This window comes from Zonotrichia albicollis, chromosome 4, assembly GCF_047830755.1.
Source record: "Zonotrichia albicollis isolate bZonAlb1 chromosome 4, bZonAlb1.hap1, whole genome shotgun sequence".
NCBI classification, from domain to species: Eukaryota; Metazoa; Chordata; class Aves; order Passeriformes; family Passerellidae; genus Zonotrichia; species Zonotrichia albicollis.
This window is the reverse complement of record NC_133822.1, coordinates 14897363-14916476: the sequence shown is the minus strand read 5'-3', so window position 1 is coordinate 14916476 and position 19114 is coordinate 14897363. Positions and strand designations below refer to the sequence as shown.

General features: G+C 40.6%; 1 protein-coding gene across 19 annotated transcripts in view; it reads right to left on the bottom strand.

Moving 5' to 3' along the window:
* Positions 1–19114, bottom strand: part of MICAL3 (microtubule associated monooxygenase, calponin and LIM domain containing 3) — a 173231-nt gene that overhangs the window by 70432 nt on the left and 83685 nt on the right. For 12 of the 19 annotated variants that reach the window (XM_074538878.1, XM_074538877.1, XM_074538880.1 and 9 more), the window contains exons 15-22: positions 18974–19036; positions 18051–18224; positions 16952–17044; positions 11704–11799; positions 9601–9657; positions 5097–5204; positions 2410–2517; positions 1593–1779 (exon numbers count right to left, since the gene is read on the bottom strand). In XM_074538878.1, coding sequence (XP_074394979.1) covers positions 1593–1779; positions 2410–2517; positions 5097–5204; positions 9601–9657; positions 11704–11799; positions 16952–17044; positions 18051–18224; positions 18974–19036 — 886 coding nt within the window. Of the gene's footprint in view, positions 1–1592; positions 1780–2409; positions 2518–5096; positions 5205–7639; positions 7745–9600; positions 9658–11703; positions 11800–16951; positions 17045–18050; positions 18225–18973; positions 19037–19114 lie in introns of all 19 variants that reach the window. The other 7 variants (XM_074538893.1, XM_074538894.1, XM_074538896.1 and 4 more) reach the window with 6 other exon arrangements.

Genomic DNA, 19114 nt, shown 5'->3' with positions numbered 1-19114 from the left:
ATTTGCAGTAGGTTATCTTGGAGTGTCATCCTGTGACATCAATTTAAAATTTTTACTTCATCTTCACCTTAATCAGCGGGAAAAATACAGGTACTAACACTTTTTCCTGGTTATTCTGTTTTCTACACCATTATGTCTGAAACAGAATCCTTTGCACCTTACTTGTCACTAGTTTTACACCATTTTACACTTATTTTCCTACTGAGACTGGATTAAAGATAGGCAGCTGTGCAAGAAAATAAATTCATACCTGCTGATGTGAATCAACATTTACCTCAAATACTTTCTCATACATTTTCTTCAGAAAAGTGACATTTTTGTCAATCACTGCTCAAAGACACAGCTACCCTTACAAGGAAATGACTTTTCACTTTTCACATCAAGTGATGGATGATCTTAAATTATTACTTTGAATATGCATGCTTTGCTGATTAACAGCTTCTTTCACCTGCTGCCATATTGTCTGGTTTCTCAGACTTGTAGGGTATGTCTGAAGCTTCCCTTTATTCTTAACATGTTAGATTCTTTTAATTGAGGCATCAGCAAGTTTTGTAATCATATTCTTTTCTTAGTCTATCAGATACAAAAAATAAGCCATTAGTGAATCTTCAGTAACTACTGCTACAACAGTCTAACATTGACTTACCTCTACTCAACTTTAATGTTCCATGTTTTCTATATAAGTAGAACTCAGTTTGTAATGACCAATTATCAACAGCCCCTGATTATAAATTCCTGTTTTATTACATCTAAAATAAACATACAGAGTTGGACAGTTGTGGTACCTTCAAGAAGAACAAGCTGATCGCATTTCTCTCCAACTTGTTATTTTCTCTTAAGTAATATTAAACACTCAGGGGTTTTATTTAAATACTGTCAGATGAGGACAGTAAAAAGTCTAGCCCTCAAACTCAGCCTGTGAAGCTTTTTAAAGCCTCCATTTACTATTTGTTTACCCTGCACTCTAGCAGCTGTTAATGATGCCTTAAGTTTTAGATTTCATATTTTCCAGATTCTGTACTGCCTTAATGTGTAAATCTGAACTTGATAAAAAGTGTTAGCAAGTTCTCTTGACAGCTTAGTCAGACAAAACAATCCTTTTCCAGCCTGAGAACCAAGGACACCATTGCAGCTTTCAGTCCAAAAGTGTGAACAATGGTGAATTGAGGAGAGCAATCTGGGATGTTGGGACTTCACAACCTGAAGCTGTGATTGGACAATTAACCCAAACATGGAAATGGACCAAAAGTCATAAAAGTGTGAAAACTTGTGACTGGTCATCCATCTTGAGTCAAGCCAGAGCCAGGCTCTTGTACTGCCCAAGGTGTAACCTTTGAAGGCTTTTTTAATAAATCCCTCCTTAATTCCTTCAACTCTGTCTAGCCTCTGTTCCAGGTAGCCTCTCCAGGCACCACTTCAATGTCCTATGGGTTTGGCTGTGCTGCTGCCGCCATGACCTGGCCATAGGAAATCCCCGAAGCTCCAACAGCTGGAGAGATGGTGTCTGGAGAACAGAAGCTACCCTCCTCCCTAACTCACCAAACAGTTTTTAAGGCCAGGAGGAGCCTGGTGAGCAGAGGCTGCTCCCTTACCGTCCTCGATGTCATAGGCATAGGAGGACAGGCGCAGGGTGGTGGCGCAGTACTCGCACTTGAAGCAGCTGCGGTGGAAGAACTTGCCCTCAGCGCTCAGCCTCTCCATCACGTAGACCCGCTTGCGGCAGAAGTAGCACACGTCGCTGCCTCCCAGGTTCTGGGGGAACTCCTTCTTGAGCGAGCCCTGGACACAAACAGGGATGGCTGGATTAGTGTGTGTCCAGCCTTGCTGAGATCACACACCCAGGTCATCTTTTAGCTCTTCAGTCATGTGGACACGGGAGCACCTGGATGCTGCTGCAGTTCTCGGACACAACTCACGTTGGTTTTACCGAGACACCAAAAACTAACCTTGTTGTCCAGGAAAAAGGCTCCTAGGATGCCATGCCTACATAAGTTCTGGGTAGATGAGTGGACACCAGTACTATTAAGGATGACCCTGAAATCAGTGACTTAAGGAGGCATTTGAAGAAAGGCACAACCATTAGAACACCCTCAAACAGCAATTCTTAGACCTACATTACCAAAACCAGTGTCTCCTCCAGAAAGTAGCAGTGCACAAGTGTTATGAACAGTTTTCTCAAGTCATTATGCCCAGTCTTTGGATACTAGCATTAGGTTAAAATATTTGGCAAAGGAAACGAGGACAGGAGTGAGGGTGGATGGAGAAAGGGAGACAAAAATCTCTCACAAAGCTACAACAGATTCCATCAGTGGTGTAACAAAGCTCACAAAACTGGTGGACACTCACAAAACTTGAGATCTACACAACATCTAAGCACAAACACACTTCATCTCTGGCACATTGTCTTACCAGTTCCTTCTTGTCTAGAAGGGTTTTGGGCTGCTCTTTCCTTTGAAGCTGATTGGCTATCTGCTCAGCCAATGAGCTCACTCCGCCTGTGTACATCTTTATGTACTTCTACCAGATGGGTTGAATAAAACAAGAGTGGTGTGAGAAAAGAAAAAAAGAATCAAATTAAAAAAAAATAACTAGAATGATGAGAGGTTAGGTGGTGAAAAGGTGCAGAGAGGTCAAATCATGCCAAGACAGTGGACAAATAAAGTGACAAGTAGTAATAGCAAAGCCGGTGTCATCTGAAATCACCAGTACAGTCCAGGATCACCTGTAGGAACAGACAGGAAGGCTTGCATTTTGCATTTTTTAAGTGTTCCAGAAATACTATGATGAAGGGAACAGATCTTGTTTTCATCTGTGGGGTATTTTGTCCCTGGAAACTTGAGTATAGACACTTCTAAAAGATGAGGCTAAATATAGGTTAGATTTTAGGTTTCCAGGCAAAATTGACATCAGAAACAAAGATCTTTTAGAAGACGTTACCAAGTCTAATGCAGCGTGCTGATTTACATTTGTGTACATGTGTGTATATTTGTGTACTTTGCACCCGGAAAGAATTAATTTACAGAGCATTCACAGTGCAGGGAGAAGCTCTTAACTAAAGAACTCACAGTGAGTCAAAAGTATTAATTCTTCCAGTGCTAAAAATACACAGAGGTTTAGATGGAAAAAAAGATGGAAGAGCCTTCATCCAATGCATTAAAGCCACACCAGCATACATCTGGAACACATATTTGTTCAACCCTGAACATTTGGCTTTTCTCCATCATGGGCACAGACTGACTCCATAACTCTGGATATCTGAAAACCCTCCAGTATTTTCAGCAGTCTAGGCAAGTTGGCTGTTACCTTAGATGGTACCAAATGAGTGTCTGCAAGCCAAATTCAATCACTGCAGGAGTGCAGAAAGTGTTTTTCACAGGAAACACAACCACTGGCAACAATTACACGGTTAAGAAAATGAGGTGGTTACATCCATGTTAGCTCAATCCCACTGCAAACGCCACGGGTTTGACTCGGAGCAGCAAAGAGCACGCCAAGCAACTTCCCTTTTCCACACTAAGCAGCATTATGAATGTTTCTAGCTGGATTCTCAGCTAATACAGGATCAGAGAGCCACTCAGCTTCTAGCAAGTGGGAAATGCCAAGGATAACAAAAGGAAAGTTGTATCTTAAAAACCCCTTTACTTATAGCAAAATTTGCTTGAAGCACAGTAGTTATTTCCCTCAACTAATAACTAATTTAATATGTGTGGTTATTAGCCTTTTAGAAATGTTTAAAATCTTCACAAGTTCAGACTTGAGAACAGCAGGAAGTATCAGAGAAACTGAAATTCAGCATAGAATGAGTACTTCTTTGGGGAAAAAGATTATGAAAATGGAGTGCTCAGCCAGAGATTACTGCTGCTGTCACTACAGTCCTAATTCCTTAAGCTCTCTGTCACTGCAGGAATGAGGGGAGGGTTTATTTCTACCCAGAAAGAATTTACACCTGTCTATTGATTCCATTCCAAGGGGCAGAACACTTGCAGTATTTCTAGATGCAAGAAATAACAAATGATTTGTCTCTGAGTCTCCCAGGTTCCATGTGTTTCCAAGCTGCACATACATATGCGCAGAGCTGCTTTTCAATGACATATATGTTGTCAAACATGACATTTAAAATGGTGCTCACTTCTAAAATTTTCTTCATCGTTGATTTTTAACTGGCAATCATAATAATTTGGCCAAGAGTTTTCTGTTTCCTCTGAATGATCAGAGCTTTTGAGGCTTTTTGAGTTTCCTTAGAAGAGAGATCAGGCATTTCCAAGAGAAAACTTCCTTCTAGCTGAATCAGGTTTCCCCTAAGCAAGCTTTGATTTGAAACCTTCAACTGCAGATCCTTCAGGACCTCGAAAATTCTACCAGCATGTAACATGTTCCATGCTAAAAAAAAGAATATGTCAATATTAACTGACAGTACCTTGGACTATCTGGTGTGAGAAATTTACTTGCTGAATTTTTAATTTGGAGTTCTGTGTTTCTGATTTGTTTTGCTTTTTGCCTACACATCACATCTGGCCTAATTATGAGTATTGAGTGAAGCATTTTATCTTTCTTTCCATGGTCTTCCAGACTTTACAACATTCTGCAACATTTTCAAAAGGAGGCAAAGAACCTGCTCCAGGTTAGGTCAAATCAAGTTCCTGCTGTTTATGTAGGACAACTGTAACTAGTTCAAATTCTCAGTGATCTTTCAAAAAGCCAAAGCATTTTTTATTTCACACTGTCCATTAACCACATATGCACAAACACATTCTGTTGTTTAGCCCAAAACTTCAACAGAAGCAGCAAGCAAAACCAGAAAGCTCCACTGCAAAGCCAGAAGGACTATCAGTGCTCAAAACCCCTGGTTTGAGTGAGAGATGCACCCCAAACTTCTCATAGAGACCAAATGTTAAAAACATTTCATTTCAAACTGCTTTATGGCTGGCAACAGCCAAGCTGTGCCGGGCACAGGCTGCTTTGTGCAGCCTCTCCTTTGTGCAGGGACAAGCACAGAGGCTCTGCAGGTGGAGCAGTGCCAGCCTGGCTGTGTCCTGTGAGTGTCCTTGGCAAGCACAGGCAGCTGGGTGCACCTGGAGGGCTCAGGTGAGGGCTACCTGGCGCAGGGAGTCGGAGGAGGGTGAGGAAGGGCGGTTGGAAGAGCGGAGGCTGCGGGAGAGCTCCCACTGGTCAACAAAGAATCGGCGAGACGGCTCCGTCTCGGGCTAAAACATAAAATAAACATCAACACAATCATACATGTGCTCTTCCAAGAGAGAAGAGAAAATAAATTAAAAAAACCCAGCCCAGGCTTTTCTGGCTACCATCAAGAACAATTTTATAAGGACTCTTACAGGAAAACTTTGAGAAAAACACCCAAGGTATCTTTACTTTCTCCCTAGCGAGGCAGAGTAGTTATTCCAAATTTGCTCTTTATTAGGTTTTACATTATTTAGGACCATTTGGAAGCAGTTACCTACTTCCACAGATGTCCAACCTCCTGTAATTCAACCAACTAAGCCACTGGCAAAGACCCCAAATCAATTTCCTCTGCTCCTTCTGTATCTCCCATTGTTCTCTATTACTGGCTCAAGGCACTAAGATCATCTTTCATGCCATGTGAGACCTCTTCTTCATTTTAACTATATAAACCAAAACTCTCTTCTCCAAGGGGACAGAAGAGAAAGAAGTTAGCTTGTATGTATTTCCAGTAATTAACAGCAAATTTCCAATCTAAAAATTACTGTACAATGATTAGAAACACGGAACAAAATAAAGAACGTATCAATATAAAATCTGCTGATCTTGATTATCAAATGGCAAAGAATAAATCACAGACTGAGAACCTGCATCCTTCTCAAACTGGTTTCTCACAGGAGACCCCAAAATTTGGTCCTATCTTATTATCTCTACAGATGATTATGCCCATCCTCCAATGAATACTTCATGTAAGTAGGGAAAAAGTTGGAAGTATCAGACAAACAGCACTGGAAGAAACTGTGCATTCCTAAAAATTATAGTCTGGAAATAAAAAAATATTCACATTACAAATAACTGGCTTTCTTTGAAAAATAAATTATGGTTTTAGTTATAAAAAGGAAAACTAAATGTCATGTAACTGCATGACCCATGAAAAGAGCTACTTCTAGCCACTTGGAATAGGCTAACCTCAAGATTAAATTTACTGAGCAAAATGCAAAAGAGCTTGGCTTTCACAATTTCCCCAATTTATGGAAATATAATTGTTCATACAAAAATTTTCAGTAAATTAAATTTTAATCAAGTTTATTCTCTGTAAATGTCCTTACTTTGCTAAGTCTCCTCTTTCTCAGTATTTTCCTTGTTTTCTTCTCTTAAATCCCACATCATAATCCATCATTGCTTGCAGTGTTCCAACATCTGTTTCCTTTTTCCTCTCTGCCCTACCCACCTTATGCTTTCCCCTACTTTGTGTTCTCTCCTCCTTCTCAATTCTGCATGATACAGAATTTAGACAATTTCAAAAATAATTGCTATCTTTGCATCTTCACACTCAGAAGGAGCTTAAAAATTGCCAGAGAGCACTACAAAAGGTAGGAGCAAAGTATTTTGGTCTAGATCTTGATTTCTGCGCCATCATTTTAACTGAATAAGGAAATGCACATGAGTATTGTGGGCCTTGCTTGAGATATTAACTTTGTTTACGGTAGGCTTCTTATTCAGGCCTTCACAGCTGAAATTTCAAATCTAGCCCAAGGTTTGCTGTTCCTTCTTGGAGAACAGCTCCTGTGATATTAGCCATCAGAAAAAGATGGCATCCCAAAAAACCCCCCAGCAATATGAAGTGACCTAGATGTCACAAAATTCTTATTAGTAGGGCTTGCAAAAGTTATGCCCACCAGCAAAAGTTCTGGGACTGTTTATGCTCCAGCTCAAGTAGACAGCTTGATTTGGGATGGTTAACTCAAAACAGTTAAGTTATGAAACAAAATCACTTCTGTAGATGGTGCTTTCCAAAAAAGCACTCTGCAGTTTGCCAAGCACTGCTGAAGATAACTGAAAACAGAGAGCAACCAAAGAAACCACAGTTCAAACTGGCATGCTCCCATAGCCCAAAGACAACAGACTGGGGAGAAAATTAGGCACAAAAAACGAAACAAAACAGAAGTGTACACTGCAATCAAAGACAATCTGCACAAACTGCCAGCTCTACCATTGGAAACAACTGCACAGGAAGGATGGACACACAAGTAGTACTACAGAGCCAGGGATTAGGCTTGGAAAATGTGAATATTCTTGCTTCCAGAAGCAAGTAAAATTTGCAAGGGACTGACTGCTAAATGACCACTGTGAGATGACTTGATCCAGAGCCCAGCTGGTTTTCAGCATTTATTCATTTTTTCTGAAGTTTACTGGCTGCTTTTTACTTCATTGTGTATATCCTGTTATGAGGAACAGAAAGGGTCGCTCACCAAACAAGGAGACAGCTAAGAAAAGGCAAATCAAATAAAGACACTACAAATAAAGACAAAAAACAGTCTTGATGGATGTTTTAACCACATGACCGTAGAGCAGTGGCCATCATATTTTGGTGATTTTTTCCTCTTTCTGCCCCAAGATTTCACCTGTACCCAGAATCCCCCAGTGCTCCAGGACACCAGCTAGGCAGGGCTGTAGTCACCTGATGCCTCAGTGCACGTCTGGACTCCAGGAGGGCAGCCAGCTGACATGCCCTTTGCTCAATACTCATGGGCACATGGTCATGAGACAATAAACGAGGAGATCTCTGCGAGACGAGGAAGGAGGCAGGATGTAAACAAACCAGCACAAAAACGAAGGGACACCAAAATGCTAGCCAAAAGGTATGACATTCACATGCACAACAGTAACAGAAGCTCTCATGTGAAAACTGGGAGATTTTCCCCTCAGGTGTGTACTTGTCTAACGAAGTGCTCCATTTTGACCCTTGGAGGCAAGAAAAAATGGTTGCATTAATTGGTTTTCACAATTCTTCCTAGAACCGCTGCAGCCAAAATCAAACAAGCACATAGCCTTTCTCTCTGGCATTACCATCAAAAAATAATTTTAAAATGTGGCTTTGTCATGCACAAAGGGCCTTATTTGTCAGTCTATTTCCCCACAGTTCTGCATTCTCAAGGATTTCCTATAAGTATGTGAATATTTAAAAAATAATATCTAAATTTTTTTTCTGAGATTTTGCATACAGAAACACATTTTAGGATAATGTCTTTCAGTTCTCATAAAGAATGAATTAATTTCTTAAAGATGGTGGTATATGCAAAATAAATAGTCCACATGCCAAAGAGAGCATGTTTAATGAGCCTGTCTAAATAAAGCAAAGAACAGCACTATCAAACACTCACAGAAGCTGCCAGTTTTACTTATGCAACTTCACTGTCCTACTTGTTCCTATTGCACTACCATGTCAATACACCCCAGGCACAATATTTGACACCTCTGCTATTCTAGTCTTTCATATCAATGCTCCTAAAGTGTTGTGTGGTGCATTTGATGACATGAAAAAAGGCCTGGCAGGTGACCTGCTATATAAGCCAGGACTATCACTGCAGCACCACACAGCCTTCAGCTAATTTGTTTGTGGAATACAAAAGTAAATGGATGGGAGCTACAAACATGTGCATCAAGAAATCTGAGGCTTGATCTGTCAAGAATGCCAGGGTGCAGCTCTGTATTACTAACTGTCCTCCAATGGAGAACAGAAAACTGGGCTCACACCCAGTTTACAGGAAACACTCTTCCCATTCAGATGCATTAATAATACTCTCTACTTTCAAGCTGCTTTCTGTTCCACCTACTCCTTCCTACTAGATCATTTTCACTAAAACTGGGGTCTGTTATGAAGCTGTGGGCTTCTGTGTCATTGCAGACACGTGTATTCATTTTCTACTGCCTGTCAGAAAACATTCAGCCCACAAAAGGCTTTTGTTAGAACACATTCTGGAAGTTGCAACAGTTTTATTGCTGGCTCCCATTTATGACTTAATTCATTCAAAGCCTGTACTGGAATGTCAATTAATTTGTCAATATGAATTCAAATCAACCGGTCCTTTTGAGTGCCTATCTTTTATTTTCCCATGCTTCCGTATAATACTGAGCCATTCAGACAGACTGTTGAATATTTCATTGTTAAGAAGGCTTCAAAGTCTCTATACTAAATAATGCCTCATCATTTTTCCTTTTACTTTGGCCTGTAGGAGGCAAGATGGAATGCCAGTTGTTTAACCATCCAGAAAGCAAGCGGTGAACACAATGCAACCAGTTCGCATCAATTAGCACAACACAACTCTCCTTGTTCTGCTACAGCCACAGCATACTTCCCTAAAGAGGTGTAAGAGACAAAGAAGAATGAGAAGAGCCCAAGTGCTCGACCTAGGGCAAAATAAAAGCATATAGCAAACTGCTGCTGAAGGCTTGTTATGCATTTATGTGGGTGCCACACAGGAGGGATCGCTCCTGGCTGACTCTCAGCAGTTGCAGCGTGTTAACAGCAGCATTAGGATAAGTGTGCTTCACCACCCCCTGGATCTGACCTCTGGATTGCACACATCCACCACAGCTTTGTGTCATCAGCACCCATGCCATTTGTTCATGCTTTTTTACCCTTTCCTGTCTGGGTCTCAGATTCCCGGAATAGCCAGCACCAGGTTCCCTGAATCTCTGCAGGCAACAAACAAAACAATCACAGACCAACTTCCTAATCAGAACACACTTTATCTGATTTTTCTTATGATGCAGGCAGAAAAAAAGCCACAACAAGAGCAGAAGTTTATTAAGAATAATTTAAACCTGGCAATAACAAGTTGGCTCCTGTAGAGAATTTTTTTAAAAGTATATATTTAAATTAGGTCTATAAACAACAACATAGTACCACAATGTAATCAAATTAGTGCAATAAAGATGGTAAGGCACTCAGTATAACTCATACTGTGATGTTAGTTCAGAGGAAGGAGATGGAGAGTTTAAAAGAAGTGGCAGAATAAATGCAGTAGAAGAGCAGAATTAAAGATTTTAAAAGACATCAGCGTAACATGGATACAGATCCATCTGACTTGCTATGAGGCCTGGGCCAAGACAATTTTAGGGGAAAAAATAATTCCTAAGGAGAAAGAATGCTTCTAAAGCAGATTACTCTGACTGAGTCTAAAATCAGTTCTGTAGGATTTTTATCTGGGGACAAAAATTCCTGAGTTAAAAGAAGGAAGACTTCCATAAAACACAACATAGAAAATGGTCAAAATACACTTGGCAGAGCTGGCCTTCATGACTAAACTAGGCAACCAAAAAGACACAGGACAAACAAACACTTGGAGAGGTGACAGAAGGAAAATACAGAGCTACAAGACCCTGTGAGTGAAAACAAATTTCTCTACCTGGAAAATGAATCCCACACTATAGATTAGAAGGTAAAACTCAGCATTTAACTGCCTGTGTGTCTCCATCTGTAAGGCTGGGGAAAACCTTTCCTCTTTCATAAAATGTATCCAACAAAACTTTCAAAGGATTTTGACACGAGGCAGGCAGCTAGCTATCACATCAGCTGATATTTCACTGCAGGTTTTGCTCATGAAAAGGGCTTTCCTCACTCTTTCTACCCAGATGTTCTCTCCTGTATCCTTCTTGAAAAGGCTGCTGTTCACAGCACAAAACCAACCCCTTTTTCTGTTAGGACAGTTTCAAATAGGATCAGTAGGCAGAGCTGATCTATCTTGCAGATGCAGACACCACCGAGGCAGCAAAGAATGTGTGTCCTGGAGGCTGACAAGAATTGGACCAGATAAACTGCAACATGTAATTAAAACTTGAGAAATCAGCAATAAGGCAAGTCAAACTTTCTGCCAAAGAATGAAACTTGTCTGCTCTGCTAAAAGGTAATGCTCCTTTACAGTTTATAGGCTCAAAAGCTCAGCAAACACAGCTCAGCTTCACCTCTGGGGAAATTACTTTGTACAATCCTTATGTGATGTCATGACAGCTCTATGGGACTGCACCTGCCTTTTCAGGACCTCTAGCTCAGAACTGATCAAGAAGTAGATTTGAAGGTAGGAAAATGAAACAATTTTAAAGGATACAACTGAAAGAAGCACAATGACAATATACAAGAAGACAGAAATATTAGAAGGATTTCAGGAAATATGTAACTGGGACAACAAATACATGTGCACAAACATCTGAATGCACATTTATACAGTGGGCTCAGAACAGCTCTCACTGCTCCAGGTTCAAAGCCAGACTGAGACAAGAGCCTCGTGTGGGAGAAACAGAAGGACCACAGTGGACATGTGAAGGCCACTACAACACTCAAAAGCCACTTCAGATAAGCAATCCTATAAATGTTTAATGGATACAAGAGCAAATTTTCAGTCACACCTATTTAAACAGACAGTGGACATGGAACAAAATTCAATTTTCTTTCCCTGCATTACTCCGAACTTTTAATTTCTACTTTGCTGCATCAAAAACTAAGAAAGGGTTCTGTAATAAATCTGCCTACAGTAAAATCTCAGTCTCCAGTGGAGACTCTTCATGCTTCCAATGAGTTAATGTTGCTTTATCTTCCTAACCTAAGAGGTTGAGAAGCCCCCATCAGCACCTGAAAGAAAGAAAACTGGAAGTGTATTTGTAAATAAGCTGTTTGCTAACTGAGCTAGTCACTTGTGCAAGCAGCAATGAAGAGAAAGGGACAGAGCATGCAGAGGGAATCACCTGCTGCCTGGGATACGATGGAGAGGAGGATGGAGTGCAAGAAGAGAGCATGATCACTTTTTTGGGGCAGGTCCGAGAACGTTCCTTATGCCTCATCTTTTTTTAAAAAAGAAAAAGAAAAAAAATCATAATAATGGTAGAAAAGAGGTAACATTACCAGTGGTTTGGTGAGACAGGCCAGAATGCATGAACTGAGACCATGATCTAAGCTTACACCTCTCTCAAATCAGCTAAAGCCACAGTGTATCTGAAGCTGAGACCCAAGGTTTTACCCAGAGCCACACAATCACATTTGACAGTCAGTGAACACAGATTTGTATCAATCAGCAATTAAACCAACAGCTTTTGAGTCAAGGTCTTACAATCAGTTAAAGGCAAAACTTGGAACTCTCCATAGCACAATTGGACTGCTCTCTTTGCTTCATGAAAAACTACTTATTGCTGAGCCTTAAAATGCTTAAAAATATCCATCCTGTTGACCTAATTACTCTTGCTTGCAGCTCATTACTAATACAATTCAAGTCTCAGTATTCTGCTCCCAGCTCCAGATCTCTTCTCTCTTACAGACATTACACCATCTCAGGCAAGCTAAAATGTACTACATTCTGTTAGAACACAAATCCAGCTGGCTTATAGATAAAATGGAGCTGTATTTAATAGTCTGCATATTACACAATGCACATACATGTCCTCAGTTTAACACACCAGAAAACATGCCCTTCTAGTACTGTAATCCTTGTTATGTAGGGTCTTTTTTCTCCACAATTTCTTGTTTATTAATGAGCCTTCAGCCTGATTTTTCTTTTCCTGCTGAGGTCTCACCAGAGCATATCTGGAAATGGTTGCAGTGGGAAAAAACAAAATGCTGTGTACCCAAAGCCAGTGTTAGATAAGGCTCTAAAAAACTGCACGTGGTGTAGACATATTACAGATGTTTATTACTGCCCTTGCAGACGAGCTGGCACTAACATCTGTTTGGGTGCTCTCTTCCTTTTCAACAAAACAGTTAGATAAATAATACACTCCTCTATCTCAAACAGATGCTAAAAGCAGCTTAAACTGAAGCATATGACTTTGCACTGCAGTGGATAAGGAACATTTATATGTTGTTTCAAAAGGCTTGGCTATGAAGTCACTCATTTCTAACTGAAAGCATGGCAACCTTCTCAACCACAGAGCTGCTCATGGATTTTCATCTGTCCATGGCCAAGTTTACATTTCAAATGTCAAAATTTTCACAAAGTTGCTTCTTTTTCCAAGGCAAATCTCAGAATGTAATATTGGATGAATGCATGAAGTAAGTATTCCATCAGCCCTACAGCAGAGTGTATTTCTGAGCATGCAAAGAACAGGATGACTATAGGAAAGCAGAAAATAATCAACATATTTAAATAAAAAATTCAGGGTAAAAAAGCAGTATTTGCAGAAGTCATTGGTGTTTTAAGTTCTCTCCTGCTGAGGTTTCAGCTCTTGCTGCCTGTGGTCACCTCAGTCACTGCTCATCTTCAAAAAACACAGTTCCAACAAAAGTATTGCAAAGTTTGCACTTCTGCCCTTTGTCACACTTTAGGGAATGGTCTCAAAAGAATAAGCAGCAGATGTCCAGAGGCAGAAAAGATGTGCACCAAAAAACACGGGATCTTCATCTTACAAGTATCTTTGTACACATCAGACATGATTTAAGCTCATGTATGACACACAAAAGCTGCTGCTGACAAGAGACCTACAGAACAATAGAAGACTGCTGAAGGCTACAAGATGAAGGTCTGGAAATCCAGGGCAAAATTCCATTTAAAAGGCTTGTCTCTCACACCATGCCCAGTCAGATCCTCTTCTGGATATACCACATGGCTTTCAATGGCTTCATGATCCTGGGTGAGATGCTCTTTGCCAAAAGCAGCCAAAATGGCTCAGAAAGCATAGAGCACATGATGGAAGATGTTCTTATACAAGTAGACATTGCCTTTCCAAGAGAGACAGCATTAAAGGTCTTGTGATGACAGTAAAAACTGCTTCAGAACAGATTCTGCCAGGATTTCACTCTTCTAGGAATTCTCTCTTAGCAAGGTACCTCTACCTCACCAATACAACACACAGAGGTATCCTGCATTACAAGCGCAAGACAACTGCTCACCTAATATCTTAATGCAAGGGTAAAGAAAGATTCTAGATTTAAACTGGTAAGCAAGTACAGCTAAGGATCTCCACCTGACAGATACCAGCAGGCAATACCCCATGGCAGATGCCACTTTCTCTTCAGAACTGTGGGTCCAACCCAGACCATTTCCTTTGCAATTCTTTTCCTTGCAACCACTCTTATGCTTTTGCAATATACTTTCTTCTTCCATGCAGTTTCCAAAAGACAGGAAGAACCAAACCTGTCAATCATATAACTGCCCTTCTCCCAAAGAGAGGATCTCAGCTTCATTTTGCCAGCTAGTAAGAACATTAAGGAACCTGTGGTTTCTCTCAGTAACACCCAACACCTCCCCTTTGCCCCCTTAGGAGCTGCTTTGCTCCTCTACAAAGCACTCTCTCCTAGAAGGTAATTGCTATGTGATATATTCAGTCAGTAGCAGAAGTTTTGCTCCTGAACTTCAACACCTGTGCCAAAAGAGAAACCTTTCCAAAAGCTTCGTGAACAGTTCTCTCTAGCAAACATATATCATCCCTAAAGAATTGTCAGAAGCAATAGTAATCCTTTAGAACATGAGCTGTGACAAAGCTCTGGAATGGCTGCCTGGGGAGGTGGGGGAGTCACCATCCCTGGATGTGTTTAAAGAAAAACTGGATGGGTGGAGTCACCATCCCTGGATGTGCTTAACAAAGCCTGGATCTGGCACTGGTGCCAGGGTTCAGTTCAGGTGTTGGGGCTGGGTTGGACTCAATGATCTTGAAGGTCTCTTCCAACCTGGTCATTCTGTGATTCATGACAGGTCCTGGTATTCAGCAGCACTTCTGTGTTGGCAGTCTGTCACCCAGGGATGAGCTACAAGCCAGAGTGACCAATGTCACCACAGACGGCCAGTCCAGCACCATCAAAAGGTGCAGTCTCACAACTATCAGGTTCTGCCTGCCAAAGCAATCAGAACCAGAAATCTCAGCAGCCAGCTGAGGTACTGCTCCAGCAACAACTTCCTGCAGGAGGGAATTTCTGTCCAGGCTAGGCAAAGCTGGCTGCTTGGCTCAGTGGTCTCAGCTGTCTCTGTTCAGACAAGAATAAGTGGCTCTGTGCATCCATGGCTTTGGAATAAAGGTAACCCATATTCTTCCCTTCCCCAGGAACACAGTGAGGAACCTTTGGAACAGGAACCCTTATCAGTGAGGCTTTGGTCCTTCTGCATCCTGCAGATTTGGCATCCTTGAGACCCAGTTTTATACTTCTTCATTACAAAAGCACTGCAAATCCTGCAAGACATCTGGACCCAGGAATCAATCATCTTCTGTTGATGCAGTAGAACTAATCAAGGAAAGATCATCTCCATGTGTAATACAGAGAGGGAAATCGTCCACACAGGGCAATCACTGCCAGTGTTGAAAAAAATAATTTAAATCCTCTGAAAGTAAAATTGTTGCAGAAAGATTTTTCAGAGATATGCCCTACACTTCTTCCTATACAGACATGCTATCAACATCAAGGAAGAGGAGAAGGATTTTTTCTTCCTTTTTAAAAATTTCTTTTCAGTTGTGTAGTGCAGGTATAAACAAAAACAAAGAAACCCCAAAAAAATGCTCCCTGGTGAGGAGACAAATCCTCAATAAAAACAGGAAATAAAACTTTGTCCTTTTTTTCCTATCAATGACAAAAGAATGGCAATAAGAACTTTTGTGTTTCACTATAAAGACTTAATTATAAAGCCTTCATAAACTTTCAGGAACAAATTCAAATAGAAATCTCAAGGGTGCAGGAATGTGGCATTTTCCAAGTGCTAAAACAGACAGCCAGTGCAATCCAGTTTTTCTTTTTCTAAGAGGTAATATAAGCAGTGCTCATCAACTCACTTAATATTGTACAGCTTTTTTGCTTCAGGGTTTTTTTCCTGCCTTAATAAGTATTCTTGTGGAAAAAAAATTGCCTTAATCATGAATTATGTGAATCCATCTCAAAATGTTCATCAGGCTATAAAGAAGATTTTGATGAGAGAAATGGTAGAAGAACAAACACTGAGTCAGAAAAGGAAAGCATCCTCACAATAATTTCCCTGGACTTATGTCTTCTTCCTTGAAGAGAAATCTTCTAGATCAGGGCACCAGTCATGACGTGCAGAATTAATTGTGCTGAATGTCTCAGACACAAAGATCACCATGAATCCATATTCATCAAGGACAGTGAATTTCCAAAGCAGTGTCATCTTCTTCCTCTTGATCCAAAGTACACCGATTAAACTACAGCTAGAGAGAAGCAGATGTTTCTCCAAATTATGGCTGTCAGCAAAATACCTCTGAGCTCTCTCAGAAACATGAAGAGGCCATTTGCACAGAGAAACCAGTGAGGTGGTTCATAGATGAGGCATCATAGATGAAGCCAGTGAGGTAAGTATCATAAAATGCCTGAAAAGATCACAGAAGCCTTAGTTTTGGAATGCACATGGCTGAAAGAAAAACAGCAGCAATGACAATGGCCTGAAATATTGGAGAGAAAGTAAAATTTGATACCTGCTGATTTTTCTGCTGTTGGTCCCTATTCTGTAGAAGAAAACCTAAAACGTACTGAATTCACAGCAACACAGGAGTCTGCAAAGCAACAAGTGTGAGAAGCTGGCAAGGAAAGCTGCATTAAAGGAATGGAAACCACAGGAAAATCTCCCGCAACTACACAACACCTAAGATTTCACACGTAGGACTAGCAAAACTGATAACCAATTTTACTACTTAAATAAAGGAAGAGCTTTAATATCACAGATGATAAGATCTTTTTACCTCATAAGTTTCCATAATTGGTTACACTGTTTCCCTTATTTCTAACAGAAGAATCTAGAAATTCTATGGCAAAAATTTCTGCTACAACATCCATGAAAGTCTTGGTAAGTTGAAACTATCACAAGAAGGCAGGGAAAATTTGATTAAATATTTTTGAAACATTAAACCATACATCATCACCAAAGGGCGATGTTGACTTTATTCACTGGAAATTATTTAAAATAACAGACTCAGACAAGGTGCTGGAAAAGAACTGGCTTAAAAGCACAACAGTGATGGGTGGTGCTGGGTGAGGAGGTGCAATGTAGTGAGAATGAGTTTTCTTTACCTGTTTCCACTGGGGTATGGGGGCAAGCCGGCCCTGCTCTCGTCTGCTGGATGACTGGCTGTGGACACGCTCTTGGTAAGGCAGGACAGGTGGCTGCATGCAGGTTGTAGGGAAGGTGGGACCAAGGAGGAAAGATAAAATAGTGAAGGAAACTCAAAGAAAGCCATAGGAATGGAATACAGATTAAGACAGACAAACATTTAAGAAAAAAATATAGGGTAGGGGGGAATTCATTTAGCAAGTAAAATATTAAAAGGAAAAAAATCATCCAAAAATGGGAAATATCACATATTTTTGGACCTTTCCTTTCATTTAATTGTTTCTTCAAATCATTGGCTGAGTATGCCAGCCAATGTGTAGCAGCTGAAGAAACATTTTATAGTGTGGATACACATGTCCATTCTGATTATGTTACACTACAAATGCTGGTATGTAGGGTGGCAGAGACAAACTTGAGCTGGCTTTCAAGCAGCCAGGTCAGGTCCCACTCACGATGTGGCCATGGCACAGAGCTTGGCACGGGCTGTGGGGATGGACTCGTGCAGCAGAGCAAGGACTCTGGCACTTAAACCACACTGAGCCTCATCCTGCCGACACTGCACTGCCAGCAGCAGCCTGAAGTGACTCAATCTAACTTCAAAGACAGCTAGCCTGCAGTGCAGCAGCCCAGATACCATCCTGGAGAACAAATGAGCCTCACTTGGAATGACACTGACATCCTGATTGCCAAGAAACTCCCAGACATTTATCTGCTGCACATGCACACGTACAAAGCTTCATCACAGTTCACAAGAACAAACAGATGTAACCTGATATGAAAATGTTCACATCGGAAATCAAATGGTTGTTCTTAAACAGCATAAGGAGAACATTCCTGGAAAGCTTTTAAAGAGCAATAGTAGTTATAAAAGAAACTCAATTGCTGGTCTTCTCCACCCTGTACTAGTAAAATTTAAGCTTTGGGTAAACTTCACTCTTCTTTAGGAGAGCCTTTGAAGTAGAAAAGCAACACTAGCACCGAGTCTTGAGAAATGCATGCTGTGACCCATGGTTTTCCTCTTTAATTCCAAAACAAAGGGGTTTATTATCCATCTCCTACCTGTCTTCGCAAGTGTGAGGATGGCACTGGTGCATTCTCTTCAAACTTGGCCAGCAGCTGGGTTGCCATGGACTTGACTTTGTTCTGATTCCCAATGGCAGCATCAATTCTCCTCTCTGTCAGGGCACTCACCAGTGTGGGCCTTTCTTCTCTGTAGCTCCGTGGGAGGTCCTCCTATCAGTGACATCAAATTTAACAAGACACAACCAGATCACCTTCTCCTTTCTATCCCTTTGCTGTGAGAAGTCTCTTACACTAGAGATAACAAATCTCTCAACCTCACATGAAAGCTCAGATTTTAATTTCCTTTGGCAAGTCATCAAATGTTAAACTTCACTGATCTTTTCAATCTTATTTGATACCTACCAAAAAGACCTCAGCTGAAACACCCCTCTGAAGCCCTTGACATAAACCAAAGGCTCATCTTCAAACAACAAACCCAAAGCACTGAATTTTAATTCACCTGTACCCATTTGGCTACAAACACTGAATTTGAAAAACTGCCTTGTGAGCATACTGGAAATGTTTGGATTTTGCATAAACCAAAGTTAAAGTTTAAATATGCATCAAGCTTCTGACAATACCATAAAACTTCATTGAGAAGTTTTGAGTGTTGCTGTCCTCATCAAACCATAGCAATTTGCAATAAAAACAGAATATCAGGGAACTGTAACATTTCACTTGTAGTATTATTCACTTGTAGTATTATTATAGTAGTATTACGTAGTATTCTTTCATAAACATTAATAAAATATTAGCACTTAAAATACCATTAAAGTGTAACCTCTGAAGAAGAATTAAATTTTATCTAAAAAATCCTATATAATCCCTGCTTGGATATTAAAAAAATGAAAGAACTGAAGTGGGGAAAAACGTACCTACCATTAATTTTGCTCCCTGACACCTCTCACTGTAATACTTACATCCTCAGATTGGCTGGTTTTTCTCCTCTTTCCTGCACCATCCAGTTCCTTTTCTTTTTTGTCCTGAAAACAGAAGGAAGAGGGGAAAGAAAACAAAAATAACTCTCATACCTCTCTGGGCTGAGATAAGTGTCATCAGTG